The sequence below is a fragment of the Martes martes genome, assembly GCF_963455335.1.
Source record: "Martes martes genome assembly, chromosome: 6".
Lineage (NCBI taxonomy): Eukaryota > Metazoa > Chordata > Mammalia > Carnivora > Mustelidae > Martes > Martes martes.
The window spans coordinates 66245534-66267759 of record NC_137893.1 but is presented as its reverse complement, the minus strand read 5'-3'; the positions used below and the strand labels follow the sequence as shown (position 1 = coordinate 66267759).

Here is a 22226-nt window from a genome sequence, read left to right as displayed (position 1 = left end):
TGTTCCATAAGACTGTGGCTGCTGTGCAAGTGTGAGGTGGTCAGAAATCATGGCTTTGGAGACAGAGAGCCAACCCTGGGTTCAAATCCTTCCTCTGCCCCTTAGCATTCGTGTGACCTTGAGCATGCTACTTTAATCTCTGTAAACCTCAGTTTTCTCCTCTGATCATTAGGACACCTAAAAAAAAAAAAAAAAAAAAAAGCCACGAGAAATACTTCTGTCACTTTGCATGAAGTCCATACCCTTAAGAGGAATAAAGGATAATTCAAGAAGAAGACATATGTCATACTGGCTACTAAAATTGCTTAACGTTTATTCTTTTAGGATTAGTGGGTTGTAAGCCTCATGGGAGACAGACCCGAAGAACTGGAATTGATTACACTTGAGTAGAAATGGATCAAATTATTTCCTCTTCTTGCTTCAAGTTTCCTCCAAAAGTAGTCATTATTTTATTTTTCTTTGTCCTTTTACAGATGTATTTAGTGGGACCTACCATTTAGGCCTGCTCGGACAAATTCATGCTATGTTTATCATTGACATTCTTATATATACTTAAAAATGGAAAAAAAAAATGATTATCTGTGAATTTCCAAGAATCCAATCAAAACAATGAAAAAAACTACAGCAAAGACACAATAGAGAAGGAACCTGACAATTACTTGGCTTCCTTTTTGTGCATTCCTGCTCAGAAGTCTCTTCTTTGACTCCACAGGGAAAACAGACAAACTGCTGAGCATAAGGTAGAGAGCATAAGGTAGAGAAATTTATGCCGGGATATCTGCTCGCCGCACTGGACTACTGATTCTCTGCAGCCAGCCATGGACCACAGCTTCTCCACTAGCCAGGGTCAGTGTTTAATGGTGATGGTTTTGACTTCAGTGAAAAATTCGTAAGAGTCCTTGGCTCCTTCTCTACCTACCCCAGAACTCTTCATCCCCCCAAAAGGGAGGTTGAGCTCTCTGATGAGCCAGCAGTTTGTCCAGACCAAGCCTGACTGCAATTTCTTTGCCACACGGTGGATACGGCCCACGTTGCTGGACCACACTGTGGCTGCCAGCCCGTATTTAACACTGTTGGCTCTTTGAATCACTTCCTCTTCGCTCTCGAAGGGGACGACACACGTCACTGGACCAAATATCTCTTCCTTCATGCAGCAAGATTCATCCTTAATGTCTGTTATCACTGTGGGAAGCATAAAGTATCCTGCACGATTCCTGGGGGGGAGACTCAACGTGTCCACCCCCTCACCACACAGAATCCGGGCCCCTTCTGACCGGGCTCTCTTGATGTAACTTCTGACCTGGGTGGGTGAAAACCATGATTAGCAACATCTTACCATTTGCCTTGACACAAAGCAGCAGAAAATTCAGTATTTTTGAATCATCTAGGAAATATGGATAAGGCCATTGCTAAGAAATCTAAAGTTGATTATCTTATTGCTCAGCTGCTAAGCCTGAGGGTGGAAGGGCTCTGACCATCATTTGGACAGTCAGCCCCCAGACGGAAGAGGAGGGCTGTAATTTCTTTACTGTCTACGTCCGAGGCACATAGATAAATGCTTTTCATACATTCTCATTTAATTCTCTCAAAACTCTATTAGCTATGTATTATTATCGCCTATTTGCTGATGATAAAATTGGGCCTCCGAAAGGGTAGATGGTTCATACCACTAGTAAACAGGAAAGCTAGAATTCACACTCAGGGATATTCAGTAGTTAGATACACAAAAGAATAGTTACTCCTTGTGTGGGGTGGCGGGGGGAGGGGGCTCTGTCTGTTGCAGAATATGGGAGATTGAATGGTGTGTAAGATTTCATGAAAGGCCAAGAAAGGCTTCCAGAACAAATGATTTCTAACTTCTGTCTCATTCTGATTACGTTCTGAAAATATATCTAGTTAATATAGAATAGCTAACTATAATGGGAAATAAATTATGTAGTAAGTAAACCCAGTAACTTGGAGACAGTGACAGATGTTTATTCACAATGGTTGTAGAAATGACTCCTTATAAAAGGATACGTACGTTTATGTATGGAAATTTCCTTGCAGTCACAATGATAACCTTATCCTACCCCTGAGCATAGGAGAAGTAGAAAAGTGATCTCAAAAATTAAAAGTATAAAACAACAGATAAGCAGTACATCAAAGGCAGGGTAAATTTTGAAGTCATACTTTGGATCCCTAAGTATCACCTATTCATTTGAGCATTCTGTCCTGTATTAGATAAGTACTCCATTGTAGAACCATGCTCAACATAGAGTTATGTGTTTGCCATATAAAAATTAAAAAGTACTGTTGTCTTATTTTTAATTTTGCTCTAGCTCATAGAACACTTAATAAACCATGAGGTCAAAGACTTCTAAAAAATAGAATATTTGGAACAGCTTCATATTCCCCTCTGCTACACATTTTCCCCCAACACGTGCAATGATCTCAAAGCTCTCCCAGAAAAAGCCCTTGTCTAGTTTGCAGATGAAAACTAAATTAGGTCTGGACTTCTCTTTCCCCTATTCTCTTACTCCTCTTGAAACAACCCACTTAGATTAAAAGATGCCAAAGGCAGCATAATGTGTGTACAGGGGAAGTCGAGGCAAAGATCTCCAGGAGCACCTGCTAAATGCAGGGCCAGAACTTTTTTCCATGATTAAACACAGAGTGGCTTTAGATCATCTCATCTACGTGGAATTTCATGATTATCTCTGAGACGCTCTTGGATAATAAAATATGAAGGAAAGTGTCTGTTTTCAAAATGCAAACCTTTCAAAATTTTTAATATATAAGATATATTAAACTCACACTAAACTAAATGTATTTTCTGGATGATAGAATGATATTTCAACTAGCAGCTCAGGAACTGAGATTTTCAGGAAAATCTGAAAAAAGAAAATGCTGTGACTGCTAACATGCCATAAAATGTAATAAATTATAACTACAAAACTTTCTCTAAGAGCAGAGAGTAGTGAGTACTTGGTAGCTTTGCCCATAAAATCCCAGTACAGAGGTCAGGTGGGTGGGTGGGGAGCCCCAGGAGTTCAAATCCCAGAGCCTCCACTTGGTCGCAGAGGGATTTTCAATGCTCAGTTTCCCCTCTGAAAAATGGGATTAACACTCCCATCTGTTCATAAGCTTAGATAAAATGTATATAAAATATTTAGCATAATGTCTGGCACGCAGTAAGTCTTTCAAATGCCAGCCACCACTGGTGCTGTTGGTGAGGAAGGTGATGGCATCACACACCATCTGAGGCTTACGAGCTGGGAGACTTCAGCGACATGCCCACCCGGCAAGTCAGTTTGGTTCTGTTTGTTTGTTTGTTCGTTTTTTAATCTGACAGAAGCAGCGAGCAAACTGCAAAAGTGGACCTTTGTTAACAGCCTGCAGCCTGGCCCTATCGGGGAATGCACCTGTGAATTTTCCCTGCGCTCCGCCAGCCTCGCTGTTAACACTCAGAATCCCATCTCCGATTTCCTGCATCTTTGGGCAGGCTGGCCTCGAGCCAGATTCTCTGGACAGTCACGTGGAAAAGCATTCGAGGGGGGGAAAAGAAAAACAAAAACAAAAAGCAACCTGTGAAACAGGCAGAGAGCCTTTTCTACCCTCCTTGAGGACAGAGTCGCCTGCATCCCTGGGAGGCAGGCGAGTCACTCGTCCACTTAGGAGCAAGCTGCGTCTCTGTGAGGTTCTGAGCCCTTTGCCATGACCGAACAGCTTAACAGCTTCTGCATATTCTAGTCGGACTCCTGGGTCACCGCCTCGCCATCTATCCTGACAACCACAGAGAAGCAAGATGGACACAAAGACCCCAGACTCTGCAGGGCTAGTTGCTTCAAAGCAGACACAGACCAGCTGCAGAGGAGAAGCAGGATAGAAGATGGCCGCCTGGCCTCCCCTGGGACGCAGCCCCCACAGCTCTCTGGTGAGAGGTGAGGACAGATGACCACTGGTGGAACGTCTGCACGCCCTTCTTGATCTCCGAAGCGGCATACCCAGCCGGAAAGAGTCCCACTGAAAAGGCCACATTTATACTGCCCTACCTGCTTCCATTATCTCTCTCTCTCCCTCAAGGGCCAAGATACCCAGCGCCTCCTCACAAGAATCCATCTGCAAGCCCCCCATCATGGGTCCACCTGGTGGGAGACTCAGAGGGGGACTTCATGACTCCTTGCATCTGGGCACCTGTGCTCAAGGTGGAGCAGTGAAGATGACAGATGTCCAGGAGCCATTGAAGTCTCAGTAGGACTGCCCCATGGCCTCACATAGGAGAGGCAATGTAGGCCCACCTGCGGGGCCCTCTACTCTAGCAGGGAGAGATCCAGTCTGTAGGACGACGAAACAAGAGGGCTCCGCTGATCGCAGCAAGCTTATATGTGGTGGAGTAATGGGAATACGATCTTTAGTGTTCTTCTCTAGAAAAATAAAAATAAAATAAAATGGCCAGGGTGCCTGGGTGGCTCAGCCGGTTGAGCGTCTCCCTTTGGCTCAGGTCGTGATTGCAGAGTTCTGGGATGGAGCTCAGCATGGGGCTCCCTGCTCAGCTGGGAGCCTGCTTCTCTCTCCCCCCGCTGCTCATGCTCTCTTACCTGCTCTCTCTCTCAAATAAATAAAATCTTTAAAAAGAATAATAATAATAAATTGGCCAATGATTAAAAAACAATTTTGAAATTTTTTTAAAGATTTTATTTATTTACTTATTTGACAGAGATCACAAGTAGGCAGAGAGGCAGGCAGAGAGAGAGGAAGAAGCAGGCTCCCTGCTGAGCAGAGAGCCCGATGCGGGGCTCGATCCCAGGACCCTGGGATCATAACCTGAGCCGAAGGCAGAGGCCTTAACCCACTGAGCCACCCAGGTGCCCCAATTTTGAAATTTTTAACTGTGTGTACAAAATCTCTGTCCCTAAAAGCAGCAGAGCCATGGAGCTTTCTGAAATGAGCACAGAGTAATTAATTGTACTTTGTTTTAATAAGAAAGTGCCTGAAAAATTATTTTCTATAAGGACCAAGTAGAAAATCAAGAGAGGTTAATTGAAAAATCTGCAGTTTGGTGCACAGTCATGTGCTACATTGGTTTCTTAGTGTGGACAACTGTATCGTGGACTTGGAAGATGTTAGCAAACGGGAAAGCTGCATGAGTGGATATAGAAACTCTCTGCCCTGAGATTCTGAGATTTTTCTATAAATTTTAAGTTATTCCAAAATAGAAAGTTTATTTCTTTTCTTAGTTATTTGACCGAGATAGAAAATATATCATGGTAAAAATACAAGGGAGTTTTAAAAAACTTCTGTTTGAAAGATAAATTTGGGCTTATGTTTGAATGTGGTCAGGAAAAAAAAAAAAAAACCAAACTGCTAACTGTAAGCTTCACCATTTTCAGAGTTATTCATGGCACTTAAGTACACTACATTGAAAGGACAGTAAGCAAACAAAATCCAACCAACATGTTAAATAAACACTTGTCTTTCCAGCATAATTTGGTTTCATAGAAGATGGTATTTCTGGGCTAGGATTCGTGAGGGAGCGGTTGACACCAGGCCTAAAACCTCGACAATGTTTCAAGTCTTAAAAAAAAAAAAAAAAAAAAATATCATTTGTGGTTTAGCTCTATCAGGGTTCTTGGCTTTTGTCCACACCTTCTGTGGCTACAATGCTAGAAACAACGGGAATCCCTTCTGATGTCCTGCAGGACTGTTTCAAACCCTTTCCTCCCTCCTGAGCCCTCAGCACCTTCTCCCCTCTTCACCCTGCTTCGTAGTTCACTGGGAAAACAGAAGAAATAAGGAGACCACCTAGCTGCTACACCCTCGGCTGAGAGCCTCTGTGCTTCATAACGCTGTAAAGGTCAAAGTTAAAATGTAGTAAATCTCCCAATTCTATGCAGAGTCAAAGATTTCTACAAACTTAAGTAAAGGCTCTGTCCCTCACTGGCTAACGGACAGGGGTACATCTTCCTTGGTGGGTCTCAGTTACCACAGCTGAAAACAAAGTCCCCCAGCTCCAGCGTTCTGTGACTTATTTTGGGAGTCACATCAGGTAATACATAAAGATGACTTTAAAGACCTAAGTTCCATAAACCACCCAGAGACCATCATCGGCTTCTCCCACATAGACCACCACTAACTCTATCCACTAAGGACCACGTAATTTGGATCATGCCTGCTGGCATGTCCGGAATTCCATCTGCCATAAGCCACAGGCAGAACCCATTCCACTGGGAACTTTTATCGATGGAAATTCCTGCCACCCTTAATCTACATCATTCTTATCCGGTGACCCTTGTGTTTTTTAAATTTCTCTTCCTCGCTCTCGATGGTATCTACATGCTGACTTCTCCAATTCATTTATTCCGTGTAGACATGGCTTTAACCTGGACAACATTTGTAGACTCTGTATCCAGAGACCATTTCCTACATGTCAGAATTTTTTAAAGAACAGGGTGGTAATGAACAACATTTCAAAGCAGGAATGTGTGCTATGCCCTGCACTGGGCTTCTCCCCAAACTCCCATTGCAGAAAATTGACTTACTTTCTCCAAATGAGCTTTACTTATCAGAGCTCCCATGCTGGCCGATGGATCGGAGGGAATGCCAACTTTCCACATTCTGGTAGCTTGTACAAACTTCTCCAAAAATTCACTATAGATGCTCTTCTGGACAAAGATTCTGCTGGTACAGAGGCAGATTTCGCCCTGCCAAGAATGACACATGAGGACAATGACAAGACACACTCCTTCATGGGTAGGTCACCCTGCATCTCTGATCACCTACCTGCCAGTTGCCAGGCGGTGGTCTAGGCCATGGGAGACACTGATAAACAAAACAAAGTCCCACCACCAGGAACACACACTCTTGTGGGGAAGTCAGACAACAGCACAGCTCAATGAGCTCAATCAATAATATAATTTCAGGTCATGAGCAAAACCATACAAGAAAACTAAGCAGAGGATGGGAACAGAAATCAACGGGAAAAAGCCGCTTTTAGTCCCTTGGAGTAAAAGGAGTTCTGGAAGGCCCTTGTGAGGAGAGGCTGTTTGAATTGACCCGTGGTTGGTGGGGAGGCGCTTACTGGGCTAGATGCCGAGGAAGGCAATTCTCAGCAGGCAGGGTGGACCGGCTTCTTGCTGCCGGAGCGTGCTTGCGGGGGTGTGGTGTGTGAGGCAAGGAAGAAGGCAGGCAGGGCTGAAGCTGGGAGTGGAGGCAGGAATGGGGGCAGGGAGAGTAGGAAAGGAGGCAGGAGGTGAGAGCAAGGCCCTACCATGTGGAGTCCCACAGGCTCACAAGGAGTTTGCGTCTTGCTCCCGGGATCATGAAAAGGTGGTGGAAGGCTTTAAGCAGCGGCATGATATGATCGATTTCCGTTGTTAAAGAGTCGTTCTGACGGCCGTGTGGAGTAGAACAGAAGAGAGCGAGAGTGGGGTCAGAGTAGAGTTCACAGCATATTCCAGAAGCCCAGGCACACAGAGGTAGCTTGCACCAGGGCAGGACCAGCGGAGCTGGGCGAAGTGATAGGTATCCACTGACATCACCACATTCATAAAGGGACATGGGACCCCCAAGTGCGAGAAAACTGGTATCAATGCTCTGCGGAAGCAGGGGGTTCCAGGATATATTAGAATAATTGGGCCAACAGGATGGGTTGATGGATTAGTGAGATAGGATGTTGGGGTAAGAACAAGGTCGAGTCCCAGGTTTTTGATGGAACCTCGAATGGTAGTGCTTTGCCACCCTAAGGCAGGGAGAGGAGCGGTGTTGCAGGGATAGGGGATGGAAGGAAAGCTTGGCATGGGTTAAGGTTCGGATGCCTACTAGACATCCAAACAGAGATGCTGTCTGTTTGGGGCAGAGGTGCTAACAGGAGCCTGAGTGAAAAATGATCCTTACTATCGTCTGACTATAACGTGCAGTCACTTACAAACCACAGTCTAGACATCTCAAATCATTATGTATGTATGGTTATTACATTTCTGCATAAATAACGATTTTCACCACATTTATAGTTGATCTTCAAACCATCCTAAGGATGGAATATTTCTAATTATTTTGACAGCTGTGCAAAGGTGTATTGTCCAAATCAAATAGTCACCGTTTCAGAAAAAACAATTCTCTCTGCAACCCAGCATCACTGTAAGACCCATCTGAGTATCTGGCTTGGGAACTCTCCAGACACAAGTGTCCCCTGCCGTGTGGGGAAGGATGGTGTGGTAAAGAGAGTTGGGGGTTACACAGTCAAGGTTTTCCTGATTACTTAGTGCCAGGAAAGCCTAGGTAATGCCAGGATCTCTGGTAGCATGACTTTTGAGGAAATGAGAAAAGGGAAATATTATTTACTGCATTCCAGGGACCGTGCAGGGTGCTTTTTTCATAATAATTCTATGATGCCATAGGTTTCCCAGCTTATAATTAGGAAATGGAGCTTTGAACGAACCCAAGCCCAGGGCCACCAGGCACAGGAAGTTTCAACTTCAGGCCGAGTGATGCTGAAGTCCATTCACTTCTTCGGTATCCCACAGCTTGTCGAAGTGTGAGTGCGCCCCCGGCCGAAGGAGACTACGTGTGCCAGAGATGTTTCAAAGGGGCCCATTATGTTCAACCGAGGAAGAAGTGTTCACTTGTTTTAGGAAAAAGAAACCAGCCCCTGTAGTTTGCCTAAAGTCTGCCTATTGTCTTGAATTAACCAGTTGGGTTCCTGTCCTCTTCCCCACAGACATTTAAAATACCCCCTAAGAGGAAGGTTCTCTCAGCAATTTCAAGTTCTGGCACAATCCTGGTAGCCAAGAAGCCACAGTCCATCTCGGCGCTCAGAGTACTTTTTTTTTTTTTTTTTTTTTCATGCAGAGTTCACCTGACGTCCTCTGGGCTTTTTCGCAGTCCACAGCTTGTCCCTACCCCCCGTGTTGTCACTAAGACACCAAAACGCTTGATTTCATTGTTCATTTGGACACTTGTTTACTTTAATGATTGAAATAGCTGTATCATAAAATTGCAAGTCTATTTTCTAAAATCTTAAAATTTAAGTCTGTTGATCCAGAAAAACGCTCTCTACAGACACAGTGAAGCCACTTTCCCTAGGAATGACTGTGAGAGAAATAATTACAATGATAACGATCGCAAAAATAACCACTGTCAAGAATGGTTTTCATTCTACAACTCACAAAATCGCTACTGGAAGACATCATTACTGCTTCCAGGAGTTTATAGGCAAGGAAATGAAGGTTCAAAATGTTACGTACAGCAACTTGGGCAAGTTAAATAAAGATATATCTCATTTCACTCATCTTTCTTTCTATGGCAGTTCTAACTCTTTAGTGAATTCTTTGTTCACTGCTAAAATTTTTTAAAAGCAGGCCCTTTGGAGAAAATCATTCAGTATTTGTGCACACCTGCTCTACGCGAGACCTGATGCTGGGGTGTTTAAAATCGACTGCGGTCCCAGAGCAGACTCTGTGAGGTTTACCGTCCGGTCTATCTGGGTCCGTGTTCCTAACCCTTTGGGGTGCCACCGCCTCGAAGAATCTGCTGAGAACTTTGGCTTTCAGAAAAACATCTGTTACACAATTTCGGGAGATACCAAGTTGCCCATGGCTCTGTGACATCCATGACTCCAACATCAGCAACATCCTCTAGACTGGTTTAGGCATTTATTTCTAAGTGTGTGCTACATTTGGGATGCTCGGGGAGCACACGGTTTACTGGAGATAGGACATTCAGACAGCAAGAAGAGAACGGGGGTGACTATGAATACAGGGATGAAAAAGCTTAGAGGAGCAGTCAGTCATTTTGCCCATGGCTCACACCCGATACAGCTCAAGAACAGGTGTTTGCCCAACAGAAGCTGTGATTCCACAAGAACCACAGATGGACACTGAGACAAAACAGAGTCGATGGCATAACACAATGTCAAAATCTCCTTTCCCTGAAATAGCCCCAGATTGACCCACTCACTCCTGGCTTGGCACTGTAATGAAACGGATCCAGGCTGACCGGATTTTTAAAACAAACAAACAAACTCAAAACAAAACACACCAACCCAGAGGACACACCTGGTTGGCAAAGCTGGACCTGACAGTGGTTGGAATGCACTCCTCCAGGTTGGCGTCCTCGAAGATGATGGCGGGGTTCTTGCCCCCCAGCTCCAGGGACAGCTTCTTGCAGTGCGGGGCACTCAGCTGTGTGATCCGCTCGGCCGTGGGCTGGCTCCCCGTGAAGGAAATGAGGGGTACCTCTGGATGGGACACCAGGGCCTCGCCAACCCTGGGCCCTGTTCCAAACACAATATTTACCACACCTGGTGGGACACCTGGACAGGAAACAGAACAGTCTCCAGGTCTGTATCTGGATGGGATACAGAAACAGTAATAGAAATTACAACAGTAATTCTTCTCCGTGTGTTGAGAACTTTCAGTGACAAGGAGGTTCTCCTTGGAAGTGAAGTAGTTCGAATGGAGGGGAGCAGATTTTATGGCTGTCTCTAGTTTAATGGCGAAGCAAAGACTATAGCACAAATCCAGTGTGCCCTAGGTGGGATATTTCCAGGTGCTTTGCCTTAGAAAAATGAAGAGTAGAACCTTCTAATTAATTCATTCCATAATATTGACTAGGCATCAAGGGCTCGGGTCACAGAGATGTCCTCAGGCAGGTCAAGCCCTGCAAGGTAGAAGAACCCTGCTCCAAGCGGGCGTTGAGGAGTCACGATTCAGTGTGAAAATGTGAAGTGGACAGAAGGAGAGACTGACTGACTTGGCCCAGGGAAGGGAGGGAGGGCTCCCTTGGGCTCCCTTGGGCTCCTCCAAGAAGGTGAGTATTGAGTTAAAGGTCCTGTGTCCCATGGTACAGACATACACTCTAGAACTGACTTAAAGTGCCAAATACACCCTAAAACGGGAGCCCCATCTTTCTAGCATGAGACCCTACTGCTCCCCACTGGCCCCCCTATGCTAAGGCCCTAGTTTGCCAGATAGATTAATACCAGTAAGTGCCCGCATTCACTGTGGGCCAGTCACTGCTGGAAGCGATCTAGATCTCCCAGCTACTGGATGAGGCAGGGAGGACTCATATCCTCACCTCAACCAAACGAGGCAGAATGAAGCTAAAGGGCAACCAACTAGGAGGCAAAACCGGGGGCACGCGGTTAACAAATAATTACGTGAATGAATGAATGGAGGCTCCATGTACATTATCCAAATCAGAAATGGTCCTTGACTCTGGAAAGCTTTATGTGTCCAGAAAGAAAATCTAAGTGCAATCGTGTTGTGTCTTAGGGTTTAGGAGATTAGCTGAGTTTCTTTCCCATATTTCTCCAGCCTGGAAGTACAGAGATGCAGAAAACCTCCAACGTGTAAGGTTTTTTAACTACTTCCCTGCTCCCACTATCCTTCCCTGTCCAGGTTAAACATTCTCTTCCTAACAGAAACATGCTCTGTTGGATTAAAACCATCTCTTCCAGAATATGCTTTTAGAGTACAAAAAACAAGTTGACATTGATGATCCATCATCAACCAGAACACCTTCCCATCAAGCCAGAGCCCTAGTGTGATCACCTGAGGGGATCACCCCCATCAGGTGAGCCTCGGAGACAGGTGTGGAGAATCGATGACTCCTGGTGGTACCCAGGGGAGCTTCCCCTCTAATGGCCTCACCTTTACACGCAGGTGCACACATACTGAAATCTAGCTTGGGTTGGTCCTGGATCCCAGGTCACTGCCATGGAGGGCAGGCCCAGAGTCAGCCACTAAGCCCTGTGTTGGGGCAAAGAGGGGGCTCAGGAGAGGGGCCCTCACGGTGGTTGATGGGGGAGAAACAAGGTCAAGTCTCCCACCATTTGTAGGCTGGGGGGTCCTGCATCTCCATCAGACAGTGAGCATGTGAATATTTGCCCAATACTTTCTGATTGGGGTTTGGGGGCAAGAGAAGGTGGACGATTGGACTTTATAAATCCTGGAGGCAAAAATGGATCAAATCACTGCTAATGTATACAACAGCATTTTAATGAAGAGTGAAGAAAACTCAGAAACACCACGTATTTATCATCCCAGGAAAATGAGTTCACTTCAGCAGGCCAATTGCCCTCTACACAACGGCATTAACACTTTACATTCCCTTGAACTTTGGTGTTAATGTGCTTACCTACTGGCCAGTATTTCTCAGCACCACTTTGCCAATTTGATCGAGACAGTAATGAAATTTTTCTAGAGACACTGGCCCTCTACCCTTAAGATAGGCCAGTTACCAGAGAAAGGAGGCACTACGTTGGCAAGTAATAATTCGGTAAAACTCAGAATAGGTGGCTAACAGACAGCACGGGGCATAGATTCCCTGCACCAGGGACCAGGATGGGGAAGGATGGCAACAAGCCTCCACTGGGCAGAACAAAACTAGGAAAGGACAGAAATCTGCTTTCACTGGACACTCCAGGAATGAGGCATGCGTCTAGTGCTGCCAAGAAGAGATAACTGTTCTAGAACTATAAAAGAGGTATTCACTGCATATTTTTTAAAATTACTTTACTTCACAGGAGGGTCAATTGTCAAGTCTGTTTGAATGCTCCAGACCCGAGGACTGGCCCTATAAATATCAAGAATGCACCAGCAGGTCTTCTTAGTTTTCTTTTGTGTACAGTATTCAACATGTCTCGTACAGATTCTCAATCCAAATGGAGAAACAGGGCTTAAGACAGGTGCAATTTGAGCCTTACACTCTCTGTGGTGCCCAGAGGAAGAAAATTTAGCAGAGGCAGGGAAGGAAGGAAGAACTGTCTTGGTATAACAAGCTTATTCATTCACAAGAAATAAGATAAATGCTATGCAAATACATGGAAATGTAGAACTCTCCTGTAGCCCAGGAGCTGGGCATATGGAAGGGGAGAGTGTTTAGGGAAGAGAAATCTTCATAGATCAAGACGTGGTTGACTTCAAGAGAGAGTGGTTCTGGGAACACAGTTCTGTGGCATCGCCCCACCTGCAGGGCTGCCCTCCCCAGCATAGATCACGGCAGAGCATCGGCCCCTTCTCTCCACTCCAGGGAACCTATAGCCAACAGAGAGGGAAGAAAGGCCTTGGAACTCTGTAGATACTAGGCACTTAATTTTGCAAAGAATGGCATTAGAAAGTGATCCCTCATGTAAAGAAGGAATGATACCCCTGGGACATGAGAGAGATAGGCACATTTCTATCATAACCCTCTAGAAGCCTAGGGCATCCATAAATGTCACCCCAAAGGCTGAAGCTGGGAGGCCTCATTCCTCTGTACAATACAAGGGAAACGGGCAGCTAGACTAGGGTCATAAGGCCACATAGTTCACCCTGCCATCTAAATCCTGGAGTAAAAACTGGCTCAGCTTTCTTGGAAGCCAATATGTATGTTTTTGCTTAGAGAGATAAGGTATCCAGAAGAGGGAGGTACGGATGGGTTCTTTCCAACCACCTACTTTATGGATATGGGTGAGCCCAACACTACCTTCTCTGTGGATTTGAAGGAAGTGCGCAGAGCAGGGTACAAATGGAGACCTGAGCGGAGGGTCCTAACAGCAAGGGTCTTTCCTGTGGGTTACAAGCTAGGCTCTCCTGACACAACCCTGGTGCAGAGTCAGACCGCGCCCATGCTGAGTTATACCCTAGAACCTACGCAGGAACATACCTTGAACGTGGCCAGGACACTGTTGACATAGAGAGGCCAAGGAGCCATATTATATCAGCTTCCACACGGTGGCTCCAAATGTAGAGAAAACTGAGGGAGGTATATTCAAATCTCTTAAAAATGCCCATTTCTAGCAGGTATCGTATAACCATACAAACCAGAGAAGTACTTAAGGGCAGTCTTATTTGCATCAAGATTAACAAGTGGTTCAAACAGAAGATTTTAAACCATCCGCTGAAGACGACCTCTGGAGCAGGCTGGTGTCTGAGTTGACGGGGATCTTTAAGCCTGTTCTCACTTCACAGGTGTGCAATCATGTCACTGCCTGCCAACCCCCACCCCCACCCCCGCTGGGGGGAACAGGGGTGAAGAAGAGGAAGCAGTGTGATCCAACCCTGTGTGTGAAGGGGATTTCTCAGAAAAGGATCAGAGAGAGGAAAACCAAAGATGTCAACGGAATCAATTTTGCTGAGCAGATTTCTAGTCAGAACAACTTTTCACATGTCAGCGACGCTGTGGCGGCTGAGACCCACAAAACCTGCCACCCCAAAGCCAGTCCTGCACCTCTCCAAAGCCACCGCGCATTACCTGCTTTCTCCAGGAGTTTGCACATCATCCACGCCGTCACTGACGTCAGCTCGCTGGGCTTGGCTATCACGGTATTGCCAGCCGCGATGGCCGGCGCCACCTTCCAGGTCAGCAAGTAGAGTGGCAAATTCCAAGGGCTGATCAGACCAGCTACAAGAGGAGAAGAGAAACACTACCACCAAAGGCAGGACCCTCAAACTAGACTGGCCAGACTGAGTTTATTCATGTGGAACTCCTCCACCCTGCATGAAACTAAGGCTTACTCTTCTAAAACTCCCACCTTGGCTTACTTGTAGCCAACTTTGGGGAAATAACTCTAAAATGTATTACAAGCAACTGTGCCTTTTAAAACTATAAAGCTATACAATTTACTCTTTTCTTGTTGATGTAACAGTTGTATTTATGAACAAGGACAATGTAAGCTCCAGGGCCAAGAGGCTGTCACCTGCTACTAAACAGTTCCAGAATGTGATGAGTTTTGAGATTTATAGACTGACCTTTACATTTTTTTTAAACTTCTCTCTCCTTCTTCATCATCCAACTGTCTAACTACTATTTCTTTCAAGTTTTTCCAACAGTTTCTAACCTGTTGTGGATTAAGGCATAAAATCTCAAGCTTTGTAGAATCAGTGGTAAAATAAGAGCAAATGCATTCTTAGTCTGCCATGTGGGGGTCTTCTGATTAGTAAAGCCAGGGAAATTTGATGCATAGACTATGAAGCGCATTTTGGCCAGCCAGAGGACTTTTTAATAAAAAAATTCTCTCTGGGTTATCACCTGTTTCATGACCAGGTAGAATTGCTAAATAAGTAACAGAACCAGCATCTAGAATGTGTCTCCATGCAATGTTCTGAAACCAACAAGGTTTCCAACCATAAAACTCTCAAAAAAAATAAAAATTTACTTTATGAATTTGTAAATGGATTCATCTCATTTATACTCTTCCCTTAAACCTATGCTGTGAAAGTCAACATATATTTTATATGATTATATTTCTCGCTAGAAAATCTTTTCTTTATAGGATAAGAGTATTTTTTCAGCATTATATATCACCATACTTCTAAGAGGGAAGTTTGAGTTTTTCCTAATTCCTTCAAAATATGATTTCCAAAGAGTTCAAATAACCAAAGTGGTAATATGTCCTCTTTTCGTTCCTTTAAATTTATTTTCTTTTATCCCATCATAAAATATAACTAATAAATACACGTATTTGCTGGTTGGAGGAACAGTGACATCTAGTGGATAGTTTGAGTCATTGCTCGTGTTCACTTACTCTGAAAGAAAGCAGGAAGCACTTAATTCAGAGGGCCCTACACTTACTAATTTATTTAATTCACACTAAAATATATAAATATAAACTATTCTCCCAGTTTTTAAGATAAGAATCTTGAAGTATACAAATGTTATGAAACTGGCCCCACACATACCCAAAATCCTTGCTCTTGACTACAAAACTCTCTGGAAAAAAAAATTTTTTTAATGTGGGGGGCGGGGGGAACCTTCGCATGTGAATTTCCTCCCGGCATCATTCTTTTCCTGGTAATTTCCCAAGAACAGTGTTCCATGAATAAGTAGGGAATGTGAGACAAAGGAAATAAACTAGAAATAGATTTTTGAGGCCCATTCATTTTCGGCCAAAGTAGAAGTCACCTCTTTCCTTCCTCTCGGTCTGTTCCTTTAGATGAGTTCTACAGAACTGGGCGCCCTCGCAGAGCAAGCTTTCCCCAAGCACCTACCAATCCCCACCGGGGCCCGCACGGTGTAGTGCAGACAGCCCAGGTGGTCCATGTGCGTGCACTCAGACGTGTGGTGCAGGATGGAGGAGGCGAAGAACCGGAAGTTCTGCACAGACCGGGGAATGTCCATGGTTCTAGCCAGTGTTATGGTTTTCCCTGAAAGAAGCCAACAACAGAAAGCACGGTCTGCCTGCTTCCCGGGGATGGAGAAGACATGATCACACACGTATCCCAGCTCACACGGACGGAACCTTGGTCCTCTCCAGCCTGAGACTTCATCCCCTGATGACACAGAGAGCTGGTCGTGGTCTCATAGAACCGTGAAATAATTAGATATGAAGTTATCAAATGAAATGGGGGGGGCGGTTAAAATTAAGTGAAACCATCTTTGCTTTGTGGACTGAACAATTCGTGGCTATCATGAATCTGCCAGATGCTACCACTCCGCTCACATCAGCTCTTTCAAGTCAAAATCACCAAGCTTTGTACCCGCTTGGAGGGCTTGGAGTGATGGGTGTTAAGACAGCTGTAGCTGCATGACACAATGAAACCACTTTGACAAACAGACAATGTATATTAAATGTCTCCCCAACACAGGGTGGAGTCCTTAAGATGGGAACGTGCCAGAACAGCTGAGGGGACCCCAAGGATACCGTGTGGCCCTCACTCGCTCACCACGTGCCCCATGTACACCTTATCTCCTGGACTGAACAAAAAGAGAAACATAGCTTTTCTGGGTTGTCCCTTAGTTGTCTTTAGTGATTCAAGGGGACTCCCAGGGTCAGCAGCACTGGCAGGAAGCATCTCCTTAAGAGTTTGGACTCAGGCTGCCTTCTAACTTTAAGGTGATTTATAAGCATCCGTATCATTTTAAAAGATCTCGGGGTTTCCCAGTAGATATTACTATTGGACATTTAATCCATTACTTAGGCTTCTGGGAAGGAGTTGAAATTGGGAAGTTGTGTTGAGAGCGCGATACCGACATACAGAGTCTTTCTAAATAACCTGCTCTTCAATTACTTTTGCTTTGAAATGGTCTACCTAGAAGGATCGACCCTCTTCTTCCCCTTGCCCCACATCTACTTCCCTTGCCAAAAACCCTGGCAGCGCCTTCCACCAAATGGACAAAGTGTATTTATTTCTTTGCCCCCGGAACTTGGGCTCAGCGGTGACCTGCTTGGACCATCAGAACGGGGCAGGAGTCTGCCAGATGCGAGCCTCCTGCGTGGAGGCTTCTCATGGCTTCTCTGCCTGAGAAGCACAGGTGAGGCTAGACTGATGGGCCGGGCGGGGGTTGGGGGGGACACTACTATGGAGGAAGTACCCGAGTCCCATCCCTTGTGGTTAAGAAGCTGGAGGTCACCTGACCAGTCGGAAGGAGGGCAGGCATGGCCTGCATCTGAGGATTAGTACCGCTTCAGCACTCTTCGTTAGGCACCACACTGGCTGGCGCAGGGCTGGCCAGCGGCACTCACCTTGGTCCCTGGATTCTGCCTGGGCCAGCTCCTCCAGGGACTGTTCCAGCAGATCCGCCAGCCGGTGCAGCACCTGTGAGCGCTCCTGGGGGCTCCGGGCCGACCAGCCGGGGAAGGCTGCTCTGGCTGCCTCCACCGCGGCTTCGATCTTTGAGGAGCAAGAGGAAGAGGGTCAGCTTAAGACCGTTCCTGCTGAGGTTGGATGAATCCAGAATCCACAGATCCACCCACGTCTAATTTCCTTCTGCCTGATTTCAAATATTCAAGTCTTCCTCGTGCTGAGTTACCTGCAAAGTGGTGTTTACGCGACCAGAGAATCAGGGGCACCACAAAAACAGAGAAGAATGCTTCATTTCAACCAGGGTATTCAGATGCGGGCATCAGAAGGAAACTATTTGAATTTTAATAGACGCACATTTTTAATCACGCCAAAATAGAAAAATTTTTTTCAGTAGCGTGTGAGAGAGAAAACATCACCAAGATGTGTAGAATCCCTCAGCTTTTAATCAGATCCAACATATCTGACGAAGTCTATAAGTTTGTTTTAAATCATATCCTCAGATTGTCATTTCCGCTCAGAATGACCACTCAAGGGGCGCCTGGGTGGCTGAGTGGGTTAAAGCCTCTGCCTTCGGTTCAGGTCATGATCCCAGGGACATGGGATCGAGCCCCGCCTGCTTCCCTTCCTCTCTCTGTCTGCCTCTCTGCCTAGTTGTGATCTCTGTCTGTCAAATAAATAAATAAAATCTTTTTTAAAAAATGACCACTCAAAAATTACTAATTTTTATATATAAAGAATATGCTAAACACACAAATTATTTTATTTCACCTGTTTTAGAATTCTGTACCCTGACTATTGCTATGCCCATTTTGTGGATGAGGAAACCGAGGCACAGAGAACTCACGTAACTCAGCAGAGGTCACACAGCTAATAAGTGACAGCGTCAGGACTCAAACCCGGATCTCTGTGGTTCCAAGACCACAGCTGGCCTGCTATGGCAGAGCCACGGTCCCTGTAGCCTGCCTGGCTCTGCCCAGTGACAGAGGCCTCTGTGGGAAAGGAGGGCATCCATGTTTAAACAGATAGCTTGGAGACCTGGCTTTGGAGCAAATCCAAAAGGAAACAATATATGGGAAGGTTTGAGCAAGCCAATTCCTACAAGGCAAAATGAGTCTTGGGGTCTTCAGCGAAATCAAAGCAAAGTCTTTCCTGGAGATAGCAAATACGTAGCCTGTGTCTCAGCTTTCTGCCCCCTCACATGAATGACAAGACTCTACAATCACTCACAGCTTTCTTCCACCCCTGGGCCCAGGCCCAGCCTCAGAATCCTTTTCCACAGGATTCAGGCAACCACGAGCCTCTTTCTCGAATCACGTGACCTGACAATTCAGCCGCCCTCTCCCTCCAAATCTGATCCACGCTCCTTCTGTTTCCTTTATAAACAGAGTCACTTCCAGCTGAGCTGAATAAAGGATGACATGATTCTCCTCTTCATTATAAATTTCTGGAAAAGTGGTGGTTTCTGTTGAAAAGCTGAATCTCTACTGTGGACCCGCGGACGGGATGAAGGGAGAAGGTGGGCTGTGCTGTTCACCACCAGAAGCTGCTGCCTCCCCAAGGCCTGGCTGCCAGCCAACACTGAGTGCCAGCCAGCACTCCCGTGCTCAGTGTAAAATCTCATTTTCCTGAGGTTGTCGATATAAAATCTAAGCTTTTTGCTATGCAGAAAACTCAGGTCCAGTCATATGTTCTAAGGTGGCTAATATCTGTGTAGTATATAGAATACGTATTAAATCTATCTGAGCAAAAGCTAACACCTGAAAAGCACTTACTGTATGCCAAACACGAAGGGCTTTGCGTCAGTCTGTTTCATCCTCAGAACCACACTAGAAGACAGGTATTATTGTTATCCCCATTTTATAGGTAGGGAGACTGAGGCACAAGGAAGTTCAGCTCTAAGTCAAGACAGTAGATACTGAGCAGTACAGCTGGTCTTTGGAGCCATGCAGTCAGACTCTGGTTTGTGCTTATGATTGCAAAACTATCATGTAAATGCCACCGCAAATCTCTATGTGTGTCTGTGCGTGTGTGTGTGTGTGTGTGTGTGTGTGTGTGTGATCTAGGTATCAGAGATGAGAATGTTAGCTCACTGTCATCTGTGGAATAAGGGTGATGATAGAGTCTTATTTGTAGGTTGTTATGACTCCCATTGGGTGTAAATTGTATTAGAGGGCTTAGTGAACGCGGAGCACACAGCAAAACCTCTTAGCAACACCGGCAGTACTTTCTGTAAGAGACTTTCTATGAAACTGGGTGTGCAGTTTGTGTGTTGATGATATTTTTCAAGCGAGCAAAAACTGAGACTTGTGGGATCAGAGAGGATATTTGCAAGTTAAATTGCTGGGAAATCCAAAATATTTATTCCTCTCCTAGCAGATGCCTCTGTACTGCATTCTATCTTCTGAAAAGGCATGAACCATTAGCCACAGAAAATATTTCAACAAAATTTGTCATATTTGTCATTTTTAACAACACTTTGGAAAACACTTAGAGACCAGGAGGATTGGATAACACAAAGCTGGATTTCCCACATCTATCCCAAGTCATTTGAAACAGAATTGTGGGTTACAGTTTAACCAACAGATTAGCCAATGTTTGCAAACTTTTGTCCACAAGTCTAAAGGTTTTTTTTTTTAATGCAAGACTGTTTTAAAATATTATTAATAAAAGAGAAATAGTAGCTTAGTATAAGAAGGCTTATTTATAGATACTTATTTGTATATGAAGACTACAGTGGGCTTTTAAATAATCTAGTTCTAAAAAATTGTTTAAGATAATAAATAAATAATCTAGTTCTTTGTGCCTTAAAAAGTAAAACCCATTAGGCATTAGATGAGCATACACACATCAGCCATATTCATCACCCCAGACACTTTTACATTGTCAATGAAATAACTGATAGCTAATCGAATATATCCAACATTTTATAAAACTTCTTAAATAAAATTTTGCATCACTAAAAAAATTTTAATGTTTGTACCATTAAGCACTTTGAGTGATGGTTTTAAATTTAAATGCAAAAATACATGGGAATTTGATTTTGCATTTCATCAAACGATCAGTTTTATATCACTAGAAATTTTAAAGACATAAGGCATTATTAGAGGATAATCTAAAATCAATCCCTGGGTTTTTCACTTTTGCTTGTTTTAGTGGAGCAGTAAGTTTTGTGTGTGTGTGTGTGTGTTTTTTTTAGAAATCCATGAATATAGTGGCAAAGTTAGGCAACGCTTAGTAAAGAAAAGTAAACAGAAACATGGATCATTCTTAACAAAAAATACTTTTTACTAGACCCCTAATAAGGAATGTCTGAGAAATGCAGCTGTGTATTAAGATGCCTCATTGATCACTTGCATTCTGCACAGTCATGGGCTTTGTGCCAGGCATAGACATCCCCGTTTGAAAGCTCACAGGAGGCCACTCACTTTTACGTTAGCACCTGTTTTCACTCACCAAAAGAAATACGAAGAGGATTTTCACTTCTATGAAAAAAGCCGTTACCATACTTATTATTTCTTTCCCAAAAGCCAAGTGGCGTATTGCGGACTTTCTGAAAATGGAGGATAGTCTCCACGTTACACCATTTCAAAAGGTGTCATAAGAACGCTCTCCTTTCGGATAGCCTGGGAATCCTGCACCCTAAAAGTGCCATTACCAAGCAAACCTTCCCAGCACTAAAATCTTCCCTCTGCTAGTGTTTAACAATTCTACACCTTTTCCCAACTCCCTTTGCTCCTAAAAAAGTGACACGTAATTCATCAGCACATGAGGTATATTTCCATCTTCCCTAAGTGAATATACTCACCTCTTCTCTCTCTCTTTTTTAAAGATTTATTTATTTATTTATTTATTTGAGAGAAAGAGGGGGAGGGGAGGGGCAAACTCTGCGCTGAGCACAAGCCCAATGCGGGGCTCGATCCTATGGCCCTGTGATCACGCAGGACCTGAGCGAGACGAAGGGATGCTCAACGAACTGCCCCAGCCAGGCACCCCACTCACCTCTTCTTTCCCACTGTTTGGCACTCTGCAATATACTTCCCCCGTAGACGGATCATAAGAATCAAGACAGGAGTTACAAGGTACAAACTTTCCATTAATGAAGTTTTCTAGCGTCAGAAGTGCCTTTGTTCCAGCCATGGTGAACTCGACTCCTGCCTTTCTCCTCCGCAGGTGTCTCCTTCGGTTCTCGTTGCCTGTTTCTCTACCCTGAGTTAGCCCCACCCTCGCCTCCAGCCCCAAAGTCCTCATTTGCCAATCAGTGAAAGTGGGAGGTGGCCTGACGCTCAGGAATGTTCCAGTCTCCAAACTCTGAGTGAAGAAGATTTAGGAATATTTCACAGACTTCCAGTACATTATAACAAAGGGATAATAATATGGTAAGCTAACATCAGCTTGGGTCCATGGCCCTTTAAGATGTCAGAAGGCACCTGTGTGACTCCTTTTATTGGGTTCACACTACAAACTATTTATTGTTCAAACATGGAGGGCCAGACCCTGAAACAAGTCCTTGACATGAATCTACTCATTTATTCCACGCAAGAATCCTTTATAAAGTGAAGTCATTAAATCCCTGAATGGTACAAGGAATTGAGCCTCAAAGAAGTTAATTTGTCCAAAATCACTGTTAGTAAGGCATGAACTTTAATCTGTTTATCTTCAAATCATGTGATTTTCTTCAACACATCACTGCCCTCACTCCGCAGAGGTGACTGAAGACAGACTCCCTCTTTCCGTCTCTCG

General features: G+C 44.6%; 1 protein-coding gene across 1 annotated transcript; it reads right to left on the bottom strand.

The window, feature by feature from the left end:
* Nucleotides 1-293: 293 nt before the first annotated feature.
* ALDH8A1 (aldehyde dehydrogenase 8 family member A1) lies at nt 294-21683 on the bottom strand. Its single transcript, XM_080806339.1, has 7 exons — nt 21486-21683; nt 17426-17573; nt 15951-16106; nt 14215-14364; nt 10035-10291; nt 6522-6683; nt 294-1300 (listed from the first exon to the last, which is right to left on the bottom strand). Exons 1-7 carry the CDS (start codon nt 21621-21623, stop codon nt 848-850), a joined length of 1464 nt encoding a protein of 487 aa, XP_080662465.1. The 5' UTR covers nt 21624-21683; the 3' UTR covers nt 294-847.
* Between the last annotated feature and the right edge of the window lie 543 nt (nt 21684-22226).